Below are 26,187 nucleotides of genomic sequence, written 5' to 3'. Positions count from 1 at the left end.
CTAAGGCCTGGGGGTCCCACCTTTCACCCATAACAAACAAGGGGATCATTTCAGAACTGATTTTATTTGGGTAACTGACTGAAGGAGTCTCATTTGTAACCAAGATGGAATTCACAGTATGTTGTTACATTTACACTTAAAAAATATATCTCTATGTACAGGAATTTGCAAATTGATGTAAACATACATTACTTCCAAGTACATTGCTCCCTTTCTCCCTGGAGGAAAAAGAGCCATCCAACAAGGCAACCCCTTCAAAATAACTTTAATACAAAGGATGTAAATGTCTCTAAATCAAAAAAGTGGTTCATCTGACCTACGGGGGTCATGGGAGAGAACATCATGGAATGACAGCATTGACAGCAGCTCGACTCCAGGTGGAACTGGACTGTTTAAAATTGAGTTTCCAGGAAAAATAGGCACTGGTTTCTAGAAGGAAATTCACTCCTTACTGAAGCTATTTATTGAGCCAATATGGCTGGTTAACATTCTCACTAGTATAAGCAACCCAGTGCAGGACGAGCGGACGACATCAGCGAAGCCAAGTACACGGTCGGGTCGCAGCGGATGCTGCTGGGGCTACGCTGAGAGCCGCTGTCCCCACTCCAGATGTGCAGGACCCTCCCCCCACAATTTCATCTCACGGGCTGATCCTCTTCTCCCCAAACTGCAACTGTCTAGCATCATACAAGGTACCCTGCTGTTTATCCACTTCAACTACTCTTCAAGTTGATTAGAAAAACTTTTGTTTAAAAAACAAAGGGGAAAAAGAACTGGAGTCACGTTATCTCATCCAGGCTGCCCGCCCCAGCCCCCCGACTGGAGGCATTCCAGGTGGGGGGATGGGTGGGGGCACAGGTGGCTGTCCTCCAGGGGGGACAGCTGGAGGTGGGTAGCTAGCTGGAGGCAGGCCCAGGCCTGGAGGAGGGTGAGGTGGGACTGCGTGGGTTGGGGGCAGGCGTGGGGGTGGGGGTGGGAAATTGGGGTTGTAGGTGGGTGGAGGTGGGGGGTAGCCAGGGGTTGGGGGAGGGATGGCTGGTGGGGGGAAGGAGGCGGGGGGAGGGGGCACAGGTGGTGGGGGCGGGTTGGGGGGGTAGACGTGTGGGTGGTAGGGAAGGTGAGCTGGCGGGCCGTAGGCAGGGGGCAGGGCTCCGTAGGAGGGGCCCTCGGTCTTCATCATGGACTGCAGGCTCTGGTAGCCCTCTCCGGACATGTAGGAGCTGGTGGTGGACATCCCAGTTATGTAGCTGGAGGGTGGTGGCGGTGGCGGACGGTGTGGCAGCGGTGGTGGCTGGTGCACAGGGGCCGGGTGGGCTGGAGGAGGAATCTGGACTTTGGGGAGGTCGCTGGCATCCACAGGGCCTGGTGGCTCAGCCTCACCTAAGGCAGCCGCAAGGGGCGGCTTCCGGTCTGCAGGGGAGAGAAGGTCACCCTCTAGCCCTGGGCCAGCTCCCCAGCAAGGCGTTCCCACAGGGCTGTGTGAGGAGGGGTGAATCCACTGACTCCCTCGGGGCGGGGAGGGCCCGAGCCAGGAGCTCCGCACGGCTCACCGGCTCACTGCCACGCTGGGGTTCCCAGCCCGATACAGCCTGGAGGCCCGCTCCTGATCCCCCAAGGCCATCTACACAGAGGAACAGCAAGCAACTGTTACCTCTATGGCCAGACAGCTCACTTCCTGTCACACAGGCCCTCCACCTCGCCTCCAGCCCCTTGGTCCCAGCCACACCAGCCACAGACAGTCCCGGAAGCACACGGAGCCCCTCTCTGACCCAGACCCCACCCCCCCACCCCCGGGCCTCTCCCAAGTTCAAACACGTGCAGGGCCTATTCTTTCTGCCTGTCTCTGCCTCCAGAGACTGAGCTAAGGGCCAGGGCCAGACTACATTACTGTCTGTGGCACCAGCTTCAGCAGAAAGCCTGAGAGTTGGTCAAATGCATGAGATGGCATTCAAAAAAACAACAGGCAAGCCTCTGACAAGCCAACACGCCCACGAGGGCAGCAACTCCTGCCAGCGCTGTGCTGTGCTCGGGGGCACCGCTCACTGCCCTGGCTCCCCGGAGCGCCCAGCAGCTGACTGGAAGAGCTGACGCCTCCGGAGGCTCAGAGAAGTCTCCGGAACATCTACCAGCCTTCAGAAAAAAACACTCCTTAACTCCTGCCTTCTCTAGTTGAAGCCTTCATCTTCCAAAGTGTTACCCCAGATGACAAATGCAAGTTCTTCACTTTTCTCCTCTATTTTTAATGATATCAAGGAAGCTTCCCAGTTTCCTATGTACCTGTGAAGAACTTTTCACTCTTTAGTCTCCATGTGAGTCCATGAACAACTGCTTATTCTTCAAAAGGTACTGAGAAGACATCTCACCAGCAGGAAGCAGGTGGGAGAGACTGAAGCCTAAGACCGTGCCCAGACCTGGACACTGTTCCTAGGTTGGCAGGACCTTGTTTTCCTAAAACTGACTCTAAATTCATTTATCCCAGGTAGCTCAGCATTTCTGGATGAGACAGGCCAGAGAATATTCAGATGTACTTAGAATTTACAACATCCTCAAACTACCTGGTTTCTACAAAACCATTTTTTGAAAGATCCTAGGTCATTAATGGCCTTTTAAATTTGGCCCTTCTACAAACTTTCCCCAGGACTTCCCAAGTCTGCCCTTGAAGAAGACAGAGAGAAAAGCTGGCCTTCCCAGGTGCTTTCAGCAGACACTCACCTGGAGGTGGGTGGGCTGGAGGCAACGGAGGGTGAGTGGTCTCAATTTTGGGAATTTTAGGTGGTGGTGGTTCTAAAAAGAAAAAGTAGATTAAAAAGCTACTGTTTATGTGAATAAACATGTCATAGAGACCAAAATAAAATGAAATCAAATAAAAGAAACAGAAAGAAAAAGATACTGTTCAGGACTATTTTGGGGAAAAAAGCAGAGATGACCAAGGCTTGCAGGGAATCTGAGGAAGGTCCCAGCTAACCCATCCCTATAAAAGGACAAAACAAATCAAACAAACACACTCCCTCCCCAGCCCCCTCCAAAAATAAAAACCAACTCTAACTTCCCAGTCAGCCCACTTCCCACGTCTCCCCAATTTCCTCCCGACCGCCTAAGACCAGCCCTTCCACGACGAGGGAGCAACGGAGGACACCCCAGTTATCAAGTGTTGTCACTAATACACAGACACAAAGAACGGCCCTGAGCCCTCGAAGGAGAAGCTGCTACCTTTTAATTCTTATTTAGGTGCATTATATTTTCTCTCTCACCAACGTGTACTCCCAGTTGGCAGCAAGTCGGAAGCAGCACCTTGGCTGGCGTCAGTAAAGATCTGGAAGCTGTGATCGGATGTAAAAGCAATGGGCTCGGGGCCACTTGGGGCAGAGGAAACAGCCCACCCTTCAGGGTCGAGCGGCTACACGTCACCAGCATCCTCAATGACAATGCTAAGTGGCCAAGACAGGCTACACCAAGCCCAACAGCTTCCGTTTATGAAGGCCGAGCGCGTGCAAGCACAACTGGAAAAACCACCATCTTTCTTTGGGTGTGTTTTGGCTCTTTCTCCCTAAAACTCACTTAATTCTGGCTTGTACACCACTCTGCTCTGCTTCTGCTCTGGCATCGCTGGACATTCTTGGTTTCCTCCATCCCAAACACAGGCCAGATTCAAGGTCCAGGGATGCCCCCCTCCCTGCCCAATCCAGGCAGAGGAGCTGTACATCTCCGCCTCTCCCCTCTCCCCTCCAGAACCGCGAACCAGACTCTCAAGCCCCATCCTGAGACACGCAGCCCACACTCACACACAAGCCTTCCCTCCATGTCCCTCACTCTGGTGCCCACCTCCAGCCTCCCTCCCACAGCCGGCCAAGCTCAAGTTGTCTGGATCAGGGTTGTCCAACAGAAACACAAGGAGAGCCACACATGCAATTTAAAATTTTCCAGTAGCCTCGTTAAAAACTACAAAGAGGTGAAGTATTTTTAATGTGGTATTTGATTTAACCTGATAATAGAAAATTTTTATCATTTTAATGTGTGATCGATGTAAAAATTTATTAGTAAGATTTTTAACAGTGCTTTCTCTAACTCTTGGTAATCTGGTGTGGCTTCTGCACTGAGGGCACAGGGCAGTTTGAGTCGGCCACACCCCCGGTGCCCAAGAGCCCCACCCCCACCCCAGCTAGCGACACGGACCCAAGCGCAGCGGGGCTCTTACCTCTAAGCTGTGTCTGTACCCTTCTTTTCTGGCCCCCAGGCCCCCACCCGGTCTCTGCCCTCGCCAGGTCTCACTCACATGCTGTCCCATGACCGCTGCCAGGAAACTCCTAAAATGAACCCAGACTCTACCAATCTCCTGCTCAAACATCTCCACCGGCCCCACTGCCTGTGTGGAGCCCAGATTTCTCCACTCTCTCACCTGGTTCTACCCCATTTTCAGTCCTGTCAAAAGCTCTTCCCTTTTAACTCTTCGTAGTCCAGGAATACCCCTCTCTGTTTTCTCCCAAAGTCTCAATTCCTTTGCTCACTTTTGTTCTTCTACCTAGAGGTTCCACCCCCTCAGCCTCAGTCAAAGGCCAGTCCTCCTCCAAGGCCACCGGGCCTGTTTCTGCCTCTTCTGGACACAGCACCAGCTCAGCTTGACTGTACATCGACATGGCACAGAGCGCAGCCCACTCCCCTGTGTCTCACACTTACTGTTTGTCATTCGGAGCTAAAAGCCCTCTCCTGTACTGAACCCATCATTGCCCCAAACATCCTGAGAAAAGCAGAGCCTTATTGTAACCTGAAGACCTCCTGAAAGGTCTATGAATAATTCACTGGGTTCCTACCCTGGAACTAAGCAATAGAGAAGCAGAAACGAGTAAACAGGCTCTGTGCCCTAAGGGGGCTCAGTGCCACGCACAGGGCCGCTGACACAGGGACGAAACACCTCCTCATTTTCTCCACTGTGATGCCAGGTTCTACCCACTCTTTCTGTTTGTTTCCAACATAGAAACAAGTTCACCGACTTTGGGCTCCAGAAATACGGGGAAGAAAGGTGCTGAGAGTCCGGCCCCCTGGGCAGCAGGGCTGCAGCGTGCGGCGGCTCTCCCACAGCACCTGGCCCAGGCCCTGCCCTCCGCCCGCCCTTCCACGCCTGCTGCTCAGCCGGGGGCGCCACGCCCTTCGGGAGCCACTGTGCTGGGCTTCACTGACGCCCAGGACAGACGGGGCGGCAGTCCTCCTACGTCCCCAGTCACACGCAGCCAGCCCCAGGCGTCTGCGGGTAGGGAGGGCTGCCGGCGAAGCTCCAGCATGTGTGCGTTCTGGTCTTGGAACCAATGCCCCGGGGACACCAGGGACGACTGCACTGTACAGAGCACATTGTTATTGCCACTAATATGTATGTTTTTTTGTATTGATATCTTCTGTCGGGGTAAAATCTAAAAATACAAAATCAGGAAATAAACAAAGAAGACAACGCACTTTTTCTGGCAGGTAGGGCCAAGTTTTTGATGGGCTCTAGGGTTAAATTTTAAGACCAATCTAAATCTGAAGGGAAACGATGTTGACTAAGAATGTAAAGTTTTGATAAAAGAGATATAAAACTAAAAAACGAAACTTGCGAACAGGAAATTACCTGCTACTTTGTTCTCTTCTTTGGGAGAAACAACCTGTTCCAAAAGAAAATACATGATGGTTAACCAAGACCCTGGGAATAGTGAGGAAAAACGGACTATCTAGGCACCCACAGAATCACAGCCAGAACAAGCCTCAGACAAAAATTCATTTTGGCTTGAACTTGCAGGGCAAACCATGGTACCTAACAGATCATCATCTCTGCCTCCTCTTTCCCTTTCAGACCAGACAGAACGACTAACTCTCCGGAGCAGAGTTCTGAGGGCTGAATTTCATGCTGTGCTGCATTTGGGGAGTGGAGCTTGCCGGCCTGCCTTCCTTGCCTTCCCTTGCCGGCATGGCTTCCTCCACTGGTGGGCTGCGACCACAGGGAGAAACCTTGACAAATACTCTGTGGCATGTAAGGAACCAAACACTGTAGAGGAAGAGAGAACTGGGGGCCCCTACGCTAACGGTCAGCGTGCAGACCTGGAGACCACACGCCGGCAGGTCTTGGGGCCCGGACACAGGCAGCAGCAGCTGGAGGACAGGGCCGTCCTAGCACCGCTTCTCTGACCCCGCTCGTTCTCAGGCTCCCCGCGGACATGCAGGCAGATGGGTGCACGTCACTCCCTGCTTTTGGTGTCCCGCGCGATCCCTTAGAAGCGGGAACACGCACAGGCAGGGTGTTGCCCTGGAGGGCTGGACAGACAGCACACTTACCACGGCGCGCTTCACCTGCCGGGGAGGACTAGGCTGCGGGGACGGCTTCCTGGGCGGCTGCGCTTGCTGCGGGGCCTGCGGCTGGGCTGACTGCTGCGCGTCCTTCTGCTGGGACGGGGGAGGCTCGGAGCCTTGGGACGTCTGCGGCTGTGGCACCTGTGGCACCTGTGGTGTCGTCTGGAGAGACGGGGGCTGCTGCAGCTGGTGGGGCGTGTGATGCGGCATCTGCTGTTTCCCTTGTGAGTACAGGTCCAGGATTTGGTGGCAGATGTCTAAACGACAGGCACCAAGACATTTACCACAAATTAATACTTTAAATAAAATTCTACCTAGAAAAAAAATCCACCCATTTTCCTTTCAGCTACGATTCCCCTGAAGGACCAACATATGGGGGTCAAATCCGTAATTCACCAATCTCTGGTGTGCACATCAGTGGTGTGCATTTTTAGTTCACCAAAACTGTGTGCTTGGACAGAATGAACATTATATTAGAGAATTTAATTTAATTAGAAGAGTTTTTATGCCTATTTGGGAAAATCCATTCTCAGGGCTCAAGGTTCATGGGGAAGAATGACCTAAATGTGGAACACGCCTGCAGAAAGCTCAGCATGCCCGGTACCTTCCAGGACATCCACAGGGACGTCCTGCACAAACTGCTCCCACCATCGCCTATACATGGGTTTGGAAGTCCATTCTTGTATTTCAAATTTGCACAGACGTCCCGCAAGATACATCACTGCCACCGCTATGATCTCTGGTTCCCACTGCAGTGACAAGGTCGTGCAGAGACTAGTTCAACAAGAAAAAGAGGTGACTTGATTTGGATGAGCAAATTTAGGATTAATCCAAGGCACGGTGACTAGATGCCATATCTAAATGCTGATTTGCTTATTCTTTCCTATAAATGATCACATAAAGTACTATAAATAAAAGAAACAAGTTTTTAGTCTTCTAAAGGTATAGAAACGAGTTACTTTAATCATAGTTACTAATTTGTCTGATCTTAAAGAATCAGAATTTCAGCATCTTCAAAACTTGCTACGTCATGGAATACAAATGAAATGGTTGTGTTCTCCAAGTGGTTGAAATCCTAGCACTGAACTGTTTCTTCACATGATGGTAACTCCACTCACACGAATTCTGTTCCCCATGCAGCACCCTGTTATAGCCCTGGGCTCCAAGAACATTAAAGCTCTGAAACCATGATAAGGAAGTGTACTTGTGCAGAACCACATGGGTTTTAAGAATCTACTTGCCAAAATTCTCCAGTGCAGGGTTTTGGACTTATGTTTCAAGCTGTGGTAAGATTTCAGGATCCTGTACCACCATGACAAGGCAGGGCACCCCCTCTGCTGGGAAGCAGATGACCTGGACTTTAACCTCAGCTCTGCCATTAACTGGCCCATCATGCTGGGGCAAGTCAGTTTCCTCCATACAAAATAAGGGGTTTGGATTAAATGACACAGAAAGTCCCTGCCTATTTTAAAACACCATAAACCAACATTTGAACATGTGTACCTGTCATTTACAAATGTCCATGCCATTTGAACCAACTTTTGAATTTTGTTTTTATCACCTAGAAATGGGGAAGAAAAGACAAATTAGTAGTAATAGAAGAGGGGAAAAAAAGAATGCACAAGCAGCAACAAGCACTTATGTAAAGCCTACTGTGTGTTCAGCACCAGCCCCAGTACACCGCGAAGGGCTTCCGCCTGGGAAACAAGGACAAGCGAGCGGGGCCAAGTCCTGCGCCTGTGTCTTTCCGCACGACCCACGCTGAGCCACCGTTCATGGGAAACCTGGCTCTGAGGCTGCTTTTATTTGGCTATTTAAAAATCCTGACTCATCTTCCTACCTCGTATCACTTGGCAACCGGATGACAGACTCTGTTTATACTAAAAGGAAACAGCATTAACAGCTGTCATACTGAATCGTCTCGGCAAGCCGTGTCCTGGGCACTTCACACACTGACTCTCCACTTTCCCCTTTGAGAAGCGTAATCTGAGTGTCACCAAATTATTATAAAGACTTGATTTCAGAAAGACAGTGTTCTCTTGGTAACTTTTTCTTCTTACCTTTGAGTTGTTTCGCATACTTGAGTAGGAACTGGTATGGATGTTCCACCTGTAAGTCAAACTTTATCGTCTGTAGTAAGATTCTCTCCAGAACCATCACTTCTTCCTAGAAATAAAATAACAAATGTTGGGTTAGTAATTTCAGCCACAGGTCTGAAACAGCATTAAAAAGTGAGCTTTCCTTTAATTCTTCCTTCAAGTTATATTTTAGCAACTATTTTTCACTCCTTTTCTCCTCTCTGTCACTCAGGCCTTTAACATGCTCAGAGATAATGAAAAATTCTGAAAAGAACTAAATGTAAGAAGATAAAACAAACAATCAGAATTAATTTTTTAAAACTACTCAAAACAAAATAAACATTCTTAGAAATGTCATTACTTTCAACACATATGAGCACCCTTTACAAAATAGACCTTTACTCTACAGATAATTAAACCAAAACTTAGCTTCTTTCCAGACCTCCACTGAAGTCATTTACTGAATAGATCACCATTTTCTCCTTTATTAAACCACGTCCTAAACTATCTACACACACACACACACACACACACAGTCTTTTCTGTTCATTGATCTGTTTGTCCACTTCTGTATGTACCAGGATCAGAGAGAGTTAACATTTGGAAGGGACAGTTCAATTACTATTCCTCTTTAAAAATTTTTTTCTTGTTTTTGCATATCCCCTCCACCACTTGAACTTTAATACCATTTTACTTAGAATTATTCTAGAAAGAGTGAAAGCTACTGATGTCCTTTAGTAGTTTTAAAGTCCTTCCATCCTGGCCCGACATGGGTTCCACATATTTCTTACAAGCTTTATTCTTGGATATATTATTTGACTGCTGCTGTTGTAAATGGAATCTCTTCTTCTATCATACTTTCTAACCAGTTAATATCCATAAACAATCACTTCTTGAATTCAATCTCCGTGCAGTCTGACTGTTCCTAGCACTTACAGACAATGTAAAATACAATCAAAACACTGTGCGGCAAGAACAATTACAATCAGTTGTTTGAGTCAAAGAACAGGCTTTGGAGAGACTGACAGTCTTACCATTGACAGCTGCATAAATCCGTTAATGCTGGGCAGAGACGTGCAGGCACCCGGCCTGCAGGCTGAGGTCTGCGTTACGTCACAGAATGCAGAGGCGATTCTATCGCCAGTGTTATTCCAAATGGCACAGCAGGACAAGTGTCTGTCCACCCTAGTTTCCCAAGTGTTCCCTCAGAAAAGCTTTTAAAGTCTTAAGACTTTCACACGGTACAACAAAATCCTGACAACAGTTTATTTCCCTCCTGTTTTTGTCACCACCTGTTTCCCAGAAGCTTCAACATCTCTTCTAAATTTAGAAACAATCCTTTATCAAGTGTCCAGACTGCAGACCATACAGTGTTACAAGACAGCCCAAGGCCTCGCCTCCCTTTGTGTTTCAAATATTCAATTAATAGGATCATTCTAGGTCTCTGTGCAAACACCATTCCTCAAGGAATTTCCCCTCAGCCCCACACTACCTGTCCCAAGCACCTGTCTGGGTTCCCAGACTGAATGCCCTCGTTGCATCTTTCAATAACCTTTTATAGCATTTAACACAACTCATCGTCAGATAGCTGGGCATATGAATATTTGATTAAAATCTACCCCACCAGTCTCCTGTAAAATCCATGCGAGCAAAGGCCACGCCTGCTTTGCTACCTGTTTTAGCTCTAGTGCCTAACACAGAGCCTGGAACAAGTATTTGTTGAAAACATGAACAATTAATACAATGAGGGAGAAACCACACAGTTAGAGCAAAGCTAATTAAGCCAGAAAAGTTCCACATGACTCAGGACCTTATCTTTCCTAGTTCCTTCTATTGCTTTCCCCCGAATAACTGCCCTCCTCTCCTCTCCGCCGAGGAAAACGTCTTCCAGTGTCTGCGCTGCTCCCGGAGCCACGGTTCTTTCCTTTGGCTGCTACACAGTCCTGTCTGTGGAGGCTGCACGTGAGGAGGAGGAGGAGGAGGGGCAGGCGGCAAAGCCCCTCTGCCCACCTGAGTCAGCCTGGCCCTGGTCTAAATTAGCACCACCAGTCCCCTCTTCCTGTCTTCTGGGCGCTGGAGCTGCAGAACTTCCATTGAACATATTTCTAAATCCATTCACCTGTTTATAAAAATGTGCCTCTATGAGGAATTCATACTAACAGTGGACAAAACTATACTTTTATAAAAGCAATGTAGCATCAGATGTTTTCAGTGCCCATAGGGTTGGCCCGGGTCTTGGTTTCCTGACAAGTCAGTACAGAGGGGAAAGGCTGGAATTAGAAGGGGACTTCTCCGAAGGCACCTGGGACAGCACACACCAGCCGCTGCCACGTGCCCTTGCCCCAGCAGGGCTTCCAGATCCTTGCGACTCTTTCCGGGTGACTGCAGCTAATCAGCCATGAGGCTCTGTCACCAAGACCACAACACGTTCCTACCATCATCTCCCTGCTCTGTAAAAGGCAAAATCCTATGGGCACTGAAAACATTATCTGATGCTACATTACTTTTATAAAAGTATACTTCTGACCACTGTTAGTATGAATTCCTCATAGGGTCACATTTTAATAAACAGGTGAACGGATTTAGAAATAAGTTTAATGGACAGTTATCCACATTGACAATACTTACAAAATATTACCATTAATCAAAGCCACAGTATGTGTAAAAACATTCTGGGCCTCTGTTAACTCCTTGAAGCAAGGAGGGAGACTAACATTTTGTATACACGCACACAGACACTGCCAGCCACAGGGAGGGTAACACTCTGCGAGGCAATACCTGCTAGTTAAGAAGAACAGTGAACGGCGCTGAACTTCATCACCTTGGTTAACTGGCTTTAACTGTGATTCTTTCTCCCTACCACCTTAGTTCGTCATTTACTTAACAAGCACCTGTGGGATGCCTACTCCTTGCAGCCACTGTACTAGGTGCCAGGCAAAACAGACATGGTCTGAGCTCTCACAGACCCTACGGTTGAGAAGAGGAACATTTTTGTATGATTATTTGGTTACAATCTATCTAATTATGAGCTGCACACATGTTACGAAGGCTAATTAACAGGGGCTGTAAGGTGGGGACCTTGGCAAGAAAGGGGGTGGAGGAAAGCTGCCACTGGTCCTGGAAAGTGGTATTTTTAGAACATAATAAAAGCACGTGTACAGTTATTGTACCACCATTTCCTGACATTGGCAGGGGGTATGGGGAAAGGAGAAGGATGGATGGTATGACCAATGCCAATCCCGGTGTCTGAAAATAGCTGCAAACGTTAATAGATTCCAGCATTCTTGGGAAGCAACAGACACACGCGTATGTAGACACGTGCTTGTGCACACAGCACCTGTGCTTCCCATCGACCCAGAAGCAGCTGGAGAGGAACCCAAGGAGCCAGATTGCTTCTGGGCGTCAAGGCCACAGGGGGATTTTGCTCACACCCCCATTAAAAGTGCTACTGCCCCTAAAGGGCTCAGAACATGGCATATCACATTAGCAAATGCCACCTAAATGGAGGCCACATTATCTTCCCTCCTTTCTTACAGAAGCAGGGAAAAGTACCTCTGCATAAGGTCCTCTTAGAGACTCAGGGGCCTGGCAGGTAGAGGGACCATACATGGCCACTGTCGACACGAGGAACTCTACCATGATGCTGTCACGAGGAATCAAGATATAAAGGCAGGAAGTTATGATTCTTACCTTTGGGTCATCTCCAAACTGGCCAAACTGTACATCATTTAATAAACTACGAGCTGTTTTGATGATATCTTTACATTTTTTTGGTGTTTCTTCCACCTTTCCAGCCAGAAAGAGACAACAAGCTCCTGTCACCTGAAAGGAAGACAAAAGCTCCTGAGATACTGTTACCAAAGCTCACACGGAAACGGAAAAGGGATTTTTGGACTTCACAATAAACTGGGCCCCCTCACTCTCCTACCATCCTCTTTCTCACTCACAAACACTCGGACACTCAAGAAGCTAGAAGGAAATTTCACATACAACTCCCTTTCCCCCCATATCTGGCTTCATAAATTATTTTATTATTTTTTTCATATTATGTGCTTCTCTAGTCCAAGTGGTATTATAAACGTTCAGTGACAATGAATCAGTGTTAATTATAAATCCTTGATCCTCTGCAATGTGCTTGAAAACACAAACCATTTGGGTTAAAAGCTTTAATATCTCTTAGGAAGAATTTGTCATGTGAGCTTGGAATCTTTGATTTTTCCTCTTTATAAATTGTACTGGCTGTTGACTATGGACACCTGACTGCAAATATCTTTTCTTGTATTCTCATACTTCTAGACAATGATTTTGTAAGACAATAAATTTATTCATTATAGATATTTATGCCTGCTCTATTTACTTGGAGGAAAAAGCACCCGTTGAGAATCAACAGACCTCAATAAACAAGAACAATCATGTGAAAAAAAATTATTTTAAATTTAGTTTTCTGAATAAAATGTCACGTAAACAAAGTAGATGCCAGAAAGGGAAACAGTTGCAGAAACAGATTTTCATTTCACACTGCAACCTTAAAGACGCCGACCCCCTGCACAGTGAGCTCTGCGCGGGGCAAGCGCACCTCACGGCACAGCCCCCGGACTCGGCTCCGCACGGCCTGCACTTTCCTCCCCCTTCCTCCTGCCGCCTGGGTCCTAGTCCTGTCCCCCACCTCCCGCTGCTCTACCCTCAGCTTTTCTCTGCTGGCTCCAACCTCTCCTACAGGCCCCTCTCTTCACAGAATCCCAGCCATGCTAGGTGACAGCTACTGTGCTGGGGGACAAAGCTGATCCTGACACGGTCTTCTCCCTAGAGAACGTCACACACTAGCGAGGAGGACATGTGTACAAAACTAAACGAAATCTTGTCGAAACGAAGACCCTCCAGCAGATTACTTTCTGTTACGTCTAATTCTGTCTTCTTCCTGAAACCCTCGAATCACTTTGGTTCACCCACTGAAGCCACAGCTCCCTGGTTCGGCACTTGAGGCTCACCATGGTCTGACTGGTGTCCACCCTTCCCACTCAGGGTCCTCTCATTCCCTTTTCTGCCAAACGGCTTCCTGGCTGGGCTGACTGCAGACTGCACACTTCCCCCGTGTCTTTGCTCACTGGTTTCTGCTGGACTACTGCCCTGCCCTGTCTCAGCACATCAAGGCCCTACTTACAGTCAAGGCCTCCTCTCTCAAGTTTCCCCTGACCCCTCCATGATGTAATTACTGTCTCCCCTGAGTGCTCCAGCCTTCCTCCTGCGCCTCCCCCACCGCCTTGCTCTCTACCATGTGTTTGAACATGTCAGACCATCCGCCCTGGGCTGAAGGCTACTTGAGGCAGGTTCCCTATCAGATCTCCCACAGAGCGTAAGACAGCACGTGTCCGAGGAGTAACTGAAGAATGACTGAGAAGATGTACAGAACATCTGTGCCACCCTGTTCTTTGTGGGCCGTGATTGTAACGCCAAACCATCCTGGGAAATGTAACAAGGAAGTAAAACTTCCCACAAAGTGCAACGTGATTATGGTTCATATTGGCCTAAATAAAAAAAGTTTAAAACATTTTACCATAGTTAATTTAAGAAGCCAAAGTTGGAGCTTGATTTTGTTTGTATACAGTATGTACCTTAAAAAAGTACTCTCTGGAAAACACAGTAAAGCAAGACTACAATCAGTCCACTGAAGGTGACAGAGAATTACAACAGAATTCACACACTTACATATCTTGGGAATTGCTTGAAGGAATGAAACATATAGAAGCGATGAAAATAAATTATTCCAGTTGCCAGGGTATCATAGTGTCTGTTGTTCTGGTTAAGGACTTTAGCCAAGAATTTTTACAGGTCACATTTTAGTTAAATGTGGAAAAACAATAAAGACAAATAATAATAACAGCAGCTGTGGTAAAACAAACACTGTCAGCAGTAAAGCAAGTGGGGTGGAGTCTCCAGGTGTCAGAATTCTGGCACAAGAATTACCAAGCTGAAGTTTACGCTTTAACAAGACAGGGCCTCACCATCCTTTAGAAACACCTCAACTGTGACCACTGGATGATGTTTTCCATCCTGGTGGCCACTTGCTCAATGCCTAAGTCAACACATTTAAATGATAAAAAGGAAGGGGGGAGGGTATAGCTCAGCGGGAGAGTGTGTGCTTAGCACACGCGAGGTCCTGGGTTCAAGCCCCAGTACCTCCATTAAAAAATAAATAAATGAAAACCTAATTACCCTCTCCCCCAAAAAATGATAAAAAGGAAAGAGAAAACCCCTGAAGAGCCAAGCAAATTGGGAATAACATTTAAATAACAAAGATACTTAAGAGCTATTTTAGTACAGACATATTACTATATATTTTGTCTACAGCAACTGATTAAACTATTAAATATAGCATCTAGTCTATCTATAACAGCTTCCAGGAGGATCAGGATACAGTCCCAAACGTGTGCCCACATCAAAGATGAACCGAGCCCCCTCTCGGCGGTACCGGGCCTCAGTGGCCGGATCGAGTCCTTCTAGTTGCGAGGGTGTGTGAGCCAAGTCTTTTTTATCCCAGTACCAACATGGCTTTGTGTGGTCCAGGTTTGCAGAGGTTACCGAAGGGCTTGAATTTTCTTTATTCTCCTTCATTTATTGAAGTACACTTGTTCTTTCCAAAAGATTTTCTGAAAATGTTAGAATCCTAAGAGAAAGAGAAGAAGAAGTAAAGTTGGATACCTCACATTGAGCAATCGCAATCGTTACGAACAACCTACAATCACAGATTTGTACTTGGTCGTAATTTCCAATAGAAGAAACAGCACTGAGGGAAGTGAGAGGCCCAGGCTCATTCTCAAACACAATTTAACACCTAAATGGCCCACAGAATAATAAACCCTAAATTTCACGGCAGCTTAAAGGGAAACCCATTTTGGCCTCATTTCCCTTCCTCCCCTTCTTCACTAGACCCAGCTCCCTCACGCTGGTCTAGATTCTGTTCTTCAGTAAAACTCAGTAAAAAACTAACCACACCCCGAAAGGTTTCTGTTTCAAAATTATCCATTTCTTCCCTCTAGCACACAATCAAATTTCCCCTTTTTTAGTTAACTTGCTTTCACTTAGGTACTTTCATTTAGAAAAGCGACCAGACTGGATGAATTAATACCTGCACAAGCCACCGAGCTGAGCAATGTAGACCAGGTATGGGTACAGTGACTAGGGAGGAAGGGTGGCGGGAGGTGGTCCATAAAGGAAGGAAGGAGTTCCTTTAAAATAAATTCGTCTTGCTTTCTCATCTCTACTCTTTCATTCAGAATAAAGAGATTCTCTAAAAGTTCCATGCTGAGAAAAGAAAACAAAAACCAAGGACTCTCACCTACAGGCCACTGTAACATGCAAACTGTAAACTGGAGCAGAGAATAGAAATCTTCAAATAGGGCAGCAAAAGATTCTAAAAGAGGCAGCCAGAGCCAGGTTGGTCTGGTTCAGCAAGAAAACAGCAGTCCGGTAGCCAGGCTCTGGGCCAGGGAAAGCCCAGCTTTCCCCGCGTGCCCGCCTCACGTCTGCGGGGGAAGGTGACAGGGCTGAATGCTCTCCTCCTCGCACCTGGAAGCTCTAAATAGAGTATGATCTTTCCTCCAACAGGAAGAATTAAGTACTAGCTGGAGAAAGGTAACCTCGAACTAATTTACACTTTGTGTGTGACTGAACTGGGCAATGGTTGGGGGTGGTGGGGGCGGGAAGACCAGTTAACTAAAGCTCAGTATATGTGAAGAGTATGTAATTAGATGTCAAACTGAGATGTCATTTCTCACCTATCAGACTGGCAAAAAAATCCAAAAGTTTGACAATATGCTCTGCTGGCAAGGCTGGGGAGAAGCAGGTAATCTCATGTATTGCTGATGGGAGTACAAAATGGAACAGCTCTCACAGAGGGGAATCTGGCAATATCTAACACAACTACGTATGCATTTGCTATTTGATTTAGCAATCCCACTTGTAAGAATCTATTCTGACAATACCATCACAAACATGAAAGATGGGTGCACAAGATCATTCACCAAAGTATTGTTTATAATAGCAAAAACTTTTGTAAACAATGCAAATGCCCACCAACAGGGCACTACCGAATAAAGTGGTACATTAACACAAATGGCATACCATGCAGCTATTAAAAAGACCGAGAGAGATCTCTAAGTACTGGTGTGGAGAAATTTCCAGGATCAGTTAAGATACAGGACAGCGTACATAGCATGTTAGTATCTATGTAAGAAAAGAAGGGAAATAAGAATAGACACCTTTACTTAAAAAAAAAACAACCACTAATAAAAAATGGTTACAGGTGAGGAGGGTAGAGCTCAAGTGGTAGAGTGATGCTTAGCATGCACAAGGTCTTGGGTTCAATCCCCAGCACCTCCTCTAACAATAAATAAATAAAACCAATGACCTCCCCCGCCCCCAAAAAAGGTTACCAATAGGGAATGGGGAAGAGCAGGATGGAAACAACAGGAGTGGGAACAAGACTTCTCAATCTTTTCGTATAGCTTTGACTTAAAAAAAAAACAACTTTTATTTAAAAATAATTTTGGATTTATAGAAGAGTTGTAAAGATGGTACAGAGAATTTTTGTATACCCTTTACTCAGCTTCCCCTAGTGTTAATATCTTATGTAACCACTAAAAAATTAATTTTGGTACCTTATTAACTAAACTATATAGCCTTGACTTAGATTTTGAGTGTTTCCAAAAATTCTCTTTTCTGTTCCAGGATCTAATCCAGGATAATATTGCATTCAGCTGTCACATTTCCTTAGCATCTTCTAATATGTAATAGTTTCTCAGTCTTCCCTTGTTTATCATGACCTTGGCAGTTCTGTAGAGTACAGGCAGACTAAAACGTCTCTGATTTAGGTTTGTCCGATATTTCCCCTCTGACAGACTGGAGTTTTAAGGAAGGTGGCAGAAGTGAAGTGCCCTCCTCACCAGCTCACATCAGGGAGTAGGAGATATCCAAATGACTTCTTACTATTGATTTTTTTAACATTTTTTTATTGATTTATAATCATTTTACAACGTTGTGTAAAATTCCAGTGTAGAGCACAATTTTTCAGTTATACATGAACATACATATATTCATTGTCACATTTTTTTCTCTGTGAGCTACCATAAGATCTTGTGTATATTTCCCTGTGCTATACCTTACTATTGATGTTAACCATGATCATTTGGTTAAGTTGGGCCTGCCAGGTTTTCCACTGTAAGTTACTATTTTTCCCCTTCTATTTTTTATCCCTTAAAAAGAGTCATGAGGTCCAGCCCATACTCTAGGGTAAGGGAATTAAGAGCCACCCCCTGGAAGGAGAAGTATCAAAGAACGTGTGGACCTCTGTTAAAACTACAACAGCAAACATTTGGTGGGAAATCTTTTGCAATGCAAAATAGTATGCAAAGTACAGGTTTCTCTGTGAAGTTCCGCCCATTAATTTCAGCACTCATCTGAGGATCTTGCCTGCAACCGTTACTGCTATAGTATTCTAATGGTGAGTTTCTATTTCCTTCCTTCCTTCAACATTATCTGGAATTCTTTTGTAAGAAAGATTTGTTCCTTCTCCCTCGCTTATTTATTTATTCAATCATTTATTTTTACAAGTATGGGCTCATTAATATTTATCTTATTCTTAGAGTTATAATCCAGTACTACCATTATTTGTTGCTCAAACTGTTCCAAGTTATGGCCATTGGAAGGAGCTCCTTCGGGTCGGCTCCTGAGTTCACTTGTAACTTTGAATTTTGAATCATGTAAGTATTTAATATATTCATGAACTTAACTAAAAAAGCAAATCCTAAAACTCAAAATAAACTCTGTGTATAGCAAATAGGCAACACAACCACACAGAAAATCATTATAAGTAATTTCTGATCTTGTTCCATATTCCAAGTGAGATATAGTCTAAGGAGAAAAAAAAAAAAAACTGCAAGGGACTCTTAAACTCCTTCAGTGATGCGTTGTTAGTAACAGCGTTGTAATTGTCATAACAGTACTGTAATTGTCAAGCCTTTCTTTCTTCCTTTGGTATATTGTAGGATAAAGCAAATATATAAATGGTATTGTTAGGAATCAAGATTTTTGGTGCAAAGGAAATGAATATATATAAGAAAAAACCTGTAATATTAAATTTCAGTTGAAAATCTCAAAATAAATCACAGTTAAAAATATATACATATATAAATAAATAAAATTAAAAAGTACATATATATCTCAGTTCTGTTCATTTCCAGGTCCTAGAAGCAATGACACTCCTACAATCAAGAACACATCTCGAGCCCAAATCTTAGTTTGCAACACCATCATCCTCTAAAAGGAAGGTCGCCTTTTCAGTCTGGGGTAAAGACCTGCGTGGGATGTGCTCAGATTAATGGAAGATTATCAAAAGACAGAGGAGTCATCATAGATTCCCACTGGACAAATTCAGGGAATTTAAATATTAAAAAGAAAAATGATGATGATTGATTGTAAAGGAGTGAATAAACAATCCATGAGTCCGTGGCAATATTAAAATACATGGATAATAAATCCACTTTGCTAGCACTGGTAATAATTTTGGGAAAAAAATACCTTTACCTTAATGAAAATGATCCAATTTGGCATCACTGTTTCTATAGGGTGAAAACCTGCCATTATGTGCCTCCTAACATGATGCAATATGAAAAAATATATATCAACCACCTATAAAATATTCTTATTTCCCAAAAGCTGAACCTAAATCCAACCAAGCACCTTTTACAGTAGATATTGGGGGCAGAAGAACAAGTTTAATGGCACAACAAGGACATACCCTACAAGACAACTGATCTGGTCTCTTCAGAAACATCAGTGTCATGAAAAGATAAAAAATGGGAGGGACTGTCCTAGACTTAAAAAGACTAAAGAGGCATTAGAATCACATGAAATGTGTGGACCTTGACTGGATCCTGTTTAAAAAAAAAAAAGCTATAAACAAAATTTTGAACAATTAGAGAAATATTAATATGGACTATATATTAGAGGCCATTAGGGAATGACTGTTAATTTTCATAGGAGTAATAGTGATACTGTGATGAGAAAGGAGAATGACTTTACTCTTAGGCTGAAGTGTCATGATGCCTGCAACTTACTTTCAAATGGTTTTGCTAAAATACACACTCCCAGAGCAGAGGTGGCACAATGTTAACATGTGTCCAGGCCACAGGTAAACAATTAACACTGTACTCTTCTCACTCACTACAAAGCCGGGGGGAAACCAGATGAGACAGCTTAGGATAACAGGGGGATTCCCAGCCCCTCTGGTCTGAGAGAGCAGAACTCTCAGTAGGCAAAGAATAGATGTAAATGTGTGGGCAGTAGTTTTACATTAAAACAATTTCTGGCTGTACTATAGCATACAAAAAGAAAAGTACACTAATTTTAAGTGTACGGTTTTGGCGGGGGGTGTGGATAGCTCAAGAGGTAGAGCACATGCTTAGCATGCATGAGGTCCTGGGTTCAATCCCAGTACCTCCTCTAAAAATAAAGAAAGAAAGAAACCTAACTACCTCCCTCCAACAAACAAACAAACAAACAAACAACAAAATTAAGCGTACGGCTTATTAATTTTCACAACATAAACACACTTGTGTAACACCACCCAGTTGATGAGCAGAACATTACCAATACTCCACAAATTCTCCTTTCTTTCCTAACCACTATCCCCTCAAAGACAACCACTGTCTTGCTATTTCTATCAACGAATCTCTCCTGTTTCTAAAAGATGTGGAATGATATACCACCACTCTTTTATAAGTGGTTTCTTTTGTTTAATATTATGTTTGGGGTTCACCCCTGTTGTTGCTTAAAGCCCTATTTGTTCATTCTCATTATTATTTAGCAGGAGTCTCCAATCAGGGAACAATTTGTCCCCCAGGGACATTTAGCAATGTTTTGCTTGTCATAACTGTGGGGGGGGGGGGTAGTTACTGCTGGCACCCAGTGGACAGGCCAGGATGCTGCTGAACATTCTTTAATGCACAGAACAATCCCCCGCAAGGAATTAACTTAGTGCTTAAGTTGAGAAGCTCTGCGGTACAGTATTTTATTCTATGAATATAACAATTTATCAATCCATCCTACTGTGGAAGAACATTTGAGATGTTGCTGCTTTTTGATTATTAATAATAGTAATAAATATTCACGTATATTCTTATAGGCATATAGGCAGCTATAAAAGGCAACTGGTCAACTGCTGGATGCCAGTGATTTTGACACCATTATATTTTGATCAGGGCTCACTTCAGAAGCAGCCTTCATGCCAGAGATCTGTGGTTATTAGAAACTTTTTTACTGGTTATTTCACGACTGGTATACCTGCAACCCTTGGCAATGAGATCCCTGTAGAGGTGGTGTTAAAGATGGTCACTTAAAGATTTATTTAATAAGATTCCTGGTATTTGTCTAATTACATATGACTTAACATCATGCTGAGGGAATCAATATCTCAGCACATCTGTAATTTATTCACAGTACACTAGCTGGGAATCTCTAAGATATATTAACCCAACAGTTCTCCATGTACTCATTCATTCAAATATTTTCTGAGCATTTACTATAAGCCAGGCCTCAGTGACACAGCAGGAAACAAGAGGGGCAAGGTCTTCCCCCTACTAGAAACTTACATTCTAGTAGCAGAGACAAAGAGAAACAAGTAGGTCAGCATCTGTCAGGGAGTGGTAAGTGCCATGAGAAATAGTAAAGCACAGTACGCGGGGAGAGCAATGCAGTTGGGGCCATTTAGAGATCAGCAGAAGGAAGACCAGTTAGACCACAGAGCCGTGCAAGTCATGCCTAATGAGGGCCCGTCCCCACCAATGGCAGCGGGAGAAAGGGACATCATAACTGGCTGTGAGGCAAAGGATGGCAAGAGATGATCTGAACTTTGCTTGACAGAGAAGGGTGATGCTAAAAAGAAAAATGCGGAAGAGAAAGTTGGTTTTGATGGGGGAGGGAAAGAATCTGGTTCTATAAATATTAGGTTTGAAGAATTTATAAGAAACTTGTGTGGAAATGTCCATCAGACACACAAACAGGCCTGCTGAAACCTGGAAAGAACATATCTACTTGGGATTCATCTACATAGAAGTGACAACTAAAGTCCTGGTGACAGAGGGGTGGAGAATGAAGAAAGAAGGTGTAGGGACAGAACTCGGAAGAACTTGAGGAAGCAGGAAGGAGAGAAAGGGAAGGAATGGTCAAAGGGGTAGGGAAATTTGCACCCTTAATTGCATAAGAAGCCAAAAGATGCCAGCTCTAAGTCAGAGATGGTACTCAACAGTGACAAATGCTACAGAAAAATTAAAGGACCAGCGTTAAGGACAGGTTACTAGACTGGTGATTAGTTATGAGACATTAAATATTGACTGTAGTGATGGTTGCATAACTCACTGACTTGTACACTTCATATGGGTGATTTGTACGGTACGTGAATTGTATCTCAGTAAAGCAGATACATACACATGTAGACAGAAGAACCTTTTCAGAGGTGCAGTGGGGCAGAAGGAAGACACATGGGCTGTGAAGAAATGAGCAGGCTGTAAAACAGGTGATAGTTTCTGCAGCATAAAGGAGAATGAAGGATGTCTGAAGCCAGAAGGAAAGGAGGCACTAGAGGAGGCTGAACAAGCCACTGAGGGGTTAACTGGCTAAGAGCTAATAAAAAGCACAGGATAATACAAAGAGGTTTCTGTGGAAGGAAGCTCTTTCTCTGAGAAAGAAGGAAGGAAAAGTGTGAGGAAGATATTTTAAAAATCATTTAAGGAAGATAAAATAAATCATAAAGGAGTATCTCCACTTCTCTAGGAAGTGCCAGGACATCTGCTGAGAGGAGAGGGGCAGAGCAGGGGCAAGGGTTAGGGATAATCCAGTAGGGATGAAATAAGGATGGAAAAGAATCTCAGTCCACGAATGGATAAATCATAAGCATATCCATATATGCTTTTTATTTTGCTATCATTGCCAAATCCCATGCTAATAATCCACCACATGTGCCTTTTAGACTCTGGGGCAGAATTAACAACACGTGAAACACAGTGAAAGCAAGTGTACACAAATAGAACAGAAACGGTCCTCTAAATCATTCATCCCCTGAAACAGTTCTTGCCTCAGTTCTATAACCCTGTTACCTATTACTCTTTAATTATTTTTTCATAAGACCCTAAAGTTATACATTTTCTCATTAACAGCTCATGATTACCGTGAAAGTGACTGAAAGATTTATGAGCTCCGCAAAGTAAAAAGCTCTTCATAAACAAGCAGCATGTCAAGACATCTTAGACACATCTTTCAAGAATGTGCTTTGCGGGAGGGTATAGCTCAAGTGGTAGAGCACATGCTTAGCATGCATGAAGTCCTGGGTTCAATCCCTAGAACCTCCTCCTAAAATAAAATAAATAAACCTAATTCCTCGCCCCCCCCGCCCCAAAAAAAGTAAAAATAAAAAAAAGAATGTGCTTTGGATACATCATTTTACCTAATGAAAGATTAAATGCATTTTCAACATTTAGAATTATGGATATTTACAAATTGGAAACAACAGTAAAGGTCACTACCGAATTTTCTAACCCTGTACAGAGACTGCCTCTAAACGGTAATATCTGGTCACTCAGTTTCTTTGGGCCACTTTTATTAATGAGACCTTAATAGTTGACAAGGCAGCCTATGGCATTGCTGGGTATCAGTAATTGGTGTTCACATTAATTCTTGTATTTGTCTTATGTTGATTTTTATCTGTTCTGTTCATGCCCTGCATCTAGTACAGAGAGGGCACAGAATAATAAGTGAATGAAATCTACCTTTCAGCTACTCTCTGCAGCTCCCACCTAGCTCCCTAAGCCTTGGAACTACCTTTCTCTTACCTACTGATTGGCTTTCAAATATGTGAAGGTAGTTTTTCCATTCTCTTCTCTTCTCCTGGGTAAACAAATATTCCCATTTCCTGAACATGCTTCAAGTTTCAAGATCCTCTCTAAACATAGCAATCAACATGGAACACAATACTCTTCATATGCTCTGCACAGTGAATGAAGGGAGGTTATTAAATTCAGCAACATACCCACTGTGTGTCCATGAGTGGCAGCATGCCTGTAAGCTATGTTTTCTTAACCTCATAATTTATCACTGAGAAAATGCAGCCAAAGAGGCATGAAGTAACTTGTCTAATTCACACAGCCAGTAATTGGCAGAGACATAATTTGTCATTAGAGTAAAATACTGCCTTCCCTCAATCTGGGGAAAATTTTACATATATTTCACTTCTATAAACAGAACATTACATCCTAGAACCACTTTTTTTCCCAAGTCAGGTCTTTCTCGTTTCAAACACAACTGAGATTTTGTAAATTTAATCATTCCTGGAAAATTTATATCTTTTTAGTTTTGGTATATTATTTCAGCCTTTAAGAACTCTTTGAATCCTGAGTGTCATATAACAAACTGGCTATCACTACAACTTTTGCATGCATTTATTACTTTGAGAAATGTGCCTCATATATTTAAAGTTGGTAATAAAAAACCAGAGTAAGGGCAAGACCAGAGCCCTGTAGCTTATCCCTAAAGAACTCTCTCCAGGCTGTCATCAACCCATTAATCAACATTTGGGGTTGGTAATTTGAATGGATATAAATCCGTCTAATCAGAACTTACTCAGTATTCATTTATCTCCTGTGTCTATTAGGATAGGAAGGCTTATGCTCAGTGTCCTAAGAAAATCTAAATAGACTCATGTCTAGCAACCCCCATCCACCACCAGTCTAGTAAACTTATAACAAAGAAGCATGATTTGTGTCATTGGTTTTTTTTTTAACTGAAGCTCTGCTGGTCTGAGAGTATGAGCCCTTTCTTCCCAAGTACACAAACTCTCTTTTTGCTCACCCAACAAGATTCTAAAATACACCATTAACAAGTTCTAGATCCAAATCCACCTAATTGCTCTCTGTAGAAACTGACACATTTATCATACTCTAGTCCTCCATCATTAACTGCACTTTTAAGATTTCTCAAAAGCATGAACAATGACTTCACAATCTTATCTACAAGTTTTTTGGTATATCCTTTGAGCCTGAAAATATGGATTAGATTTACTCCAATCAGACAGATTTAATCCAATTAGATATTCTTTATAATCTCAATTACCTTGTACTTAACCCTTCTTGATTTTGTTTGTCTTTACCTAGTTTTAAAAAGAAGTTTTAAAAGAGAAAACATTTTTCTTCCTTCTAGATAGTTAGCAAACTCACTGCTTTCAAATAAAAACTCCTGAAACACATAGTTTATTTTGTAGGCCAAAACTATGACCAATTGTTTTCTTTATGACATTCAATTTTAGAAATGGCATTTAAGATTTAAGGATTTCATTAGCAATTTTTTCTTCTCTATTGCGTGTTGGTGCAAACTACATTTTAAAAATGGAATAAATATTAAACATGCTTTATGCAAGAATCAACTAATATTTTTGAACGATGCACCGCAATATAATCAAAATGAAACAAAAGTGGGAAAAAAATCCTAAAATTAGACACCAATGGTAGTCACCCTGAAAAACAATCCTGGATAACTATTACATTCATAGCCAAGATTATTTAACAGGAGGCAGGCATCGTAAGAACACTAACACTTAAACGGATGTCTATCACTACGACTGCTACTACAATCATCCATCCATTCATTCTGCAATACATAGTTTACGTTACGTGATGCTGTGCTCTAGGTGCTGAGAATATAAAGTTCCTTCATGGAGCTTTCATTCTGGTAACATCATTCAAAAATCATAATCACTGCTACGACTGCAAGGCACTGTGCTAGGTATCTTTAAAAAGCGATTAAGAGCGAGATACACAAGCATTATCAAGTTTACCTTAAAAATATAAAAAGGCTATCCTCAACTAACTGGTCTTAGAAGCTGTTCCTAATGTCAGATAGTTTAGCGAAAGCTCCGTTTAACTGGCAAGCCAAATTTAGGGAGCGTTACCCACCATGTTAACAGTCTAAGTGCTTTTAAGTAACCTCTAGACGTATGCTTCTACCTTCTAAGGAACAATTCCTTTAACAACAAACCAAACCGCCTAGGAGAGGGTCCGTAGGGGCGGTATCTTGGCAAGAATGAAACCAATCGCGGAAGTGCCCTTTCCTAATTCCTAGCCCCACCCTTGTTACATGGCTATTCAGATTCCGAAGTCAGAGTACCCCAGATGTGGAACAACACCCGAAGTCTCAGGCCTTACCAAGATTAAGACCGACACACTGCGAAATAACTGGGAAGATGTGGGTAATTTGCTGCGGTACGGCGCGCGTGTGTTTAAGACCCCTGTCCCTTCTCCCCACTTGCCAGAAAGTCCCCGAACCCTAACCGCCCCTCATGTTGAGGGCCGCTACCTGTTCCAGAGTCCCGGCCGGCCTCCCTGACCGACTCCTGCGACTCAGACCCCCTCCCGAAGCGCGTCTCGCAGCCCAGCCGTCGCCCGCTAACTTCGATCTGCACCGGGGGGTAGAGGAGGGAAGCGGAATCCGGGGAGACTCCTCCAGAGGATGGAGGCAGGTGGCCATACCCTAATCCGATCTCTAGGTCCGCGGGACTTGAGTGGCGCTGCCCGCGGTCCGTCACTCACTCACCCCTCGCCTCAGGCAAGCCCCTTAGCAACGTCTCTCCGTGCCGACTGCAGCCATCTTGGACGTGGAATATCGGGGAAGCTACGTCATCGCGCTGCGTCCGCGACGGAAAATAAGCGACCGAAGGGGCGCCTGTCAACCAATCAGAAGAAAATAGAGCTCT

The 26,187-nt window shown here is 44.2% G+C and overlaps 1 protein-coding gene and 2 long non-coding RNA genes across 4 annotated transcripts; 2 read left to right on the top strand and 1 right to left on the bottom strand.

Moving 5' to 3' along the window:
* Window positions 1-45: 45 nt before the first annotated feature.
* On the bottom strand, window positions 46-26,187 carry CCNK (cyclin K). 2 transcript variants are annotated; one of them, XM_064486238.1, is made up of 11 exons: window positions 25,964-26,187; window positions 14,809-15,057; window positions 14,100-14,181; window positions 12,084-12,215; window positions 8,376-8,481; window positions 7,819-7,876; window positions 6,920-7,089; window positions 6,301-6,572; window positions 5,600-5,633; window positions 2,713-2,784; window positions 46-1,410 (listed from the first exon to the last, which is right to left on the bottom strand). In XM_064486238.1, the coding sequence occupies exons 2-11, from the start codon at window positions 15,003-15,005 to the stop codon at window positions 785-787; spliced, it is 1,749 nt and encodes a 582-aa protein (XP_064342308.1). In that variant the 5' UTR covers window positions 15,006-15,057; window positions 25,964-26,187; the 3' UTR covers window positions 46-784. The 2 variants fall into 2 exon arrangements, with proteins under 2 accessions (XP_064342308.1, XP_031310154.2); XM_031454294.2 differs by having other exon boundaries at window positions 26,028-26,186.
* On the top strand, window positions 7,021-8,342 carry LOC135321344 (uncharacterized). Its single transcript, XR_010381074.1, has 2 exons — window positions 7,021-7,110; window positions 7,881-8,342. It is a non-coding gene; the product is annotated as an uncharacterized LOC135321344 (long non-coding RNA).
* LOC135321343 (uncharacterized) lies at window positions 15,477-19,145 on the top strand. The gene is made up of 4 exons (XR_010381073.1): window positions 15,477-15,554; window positions 17,654-17,892; window positions 18,035-18,151; window positions 18,632-19,145. It is a non-coding gene; the product is annotated as an uncharacterized LOC135321343 (long non-coding RNA).

The sequence above is a fragment of the Camelus dromedarius genome, chromosome 5 (assembly GCF_036321535.1).
Source record: "Camelus dromedarius isolate mCamDro1 chromosome 5, mCamDro1.pat, whole genome shotgun sequence".
Classification (NCBI taxonomy): Eukaryota; Metazoa; Chordata; class Mammalia; order Artiodactyla; family Camelidae; genus Camelus; species Camelus dromedarius.
Note: the sequence above shows the minus strand (reverse complement) of the source record. Positions and strands in the feature narration are given on the sequence as shown.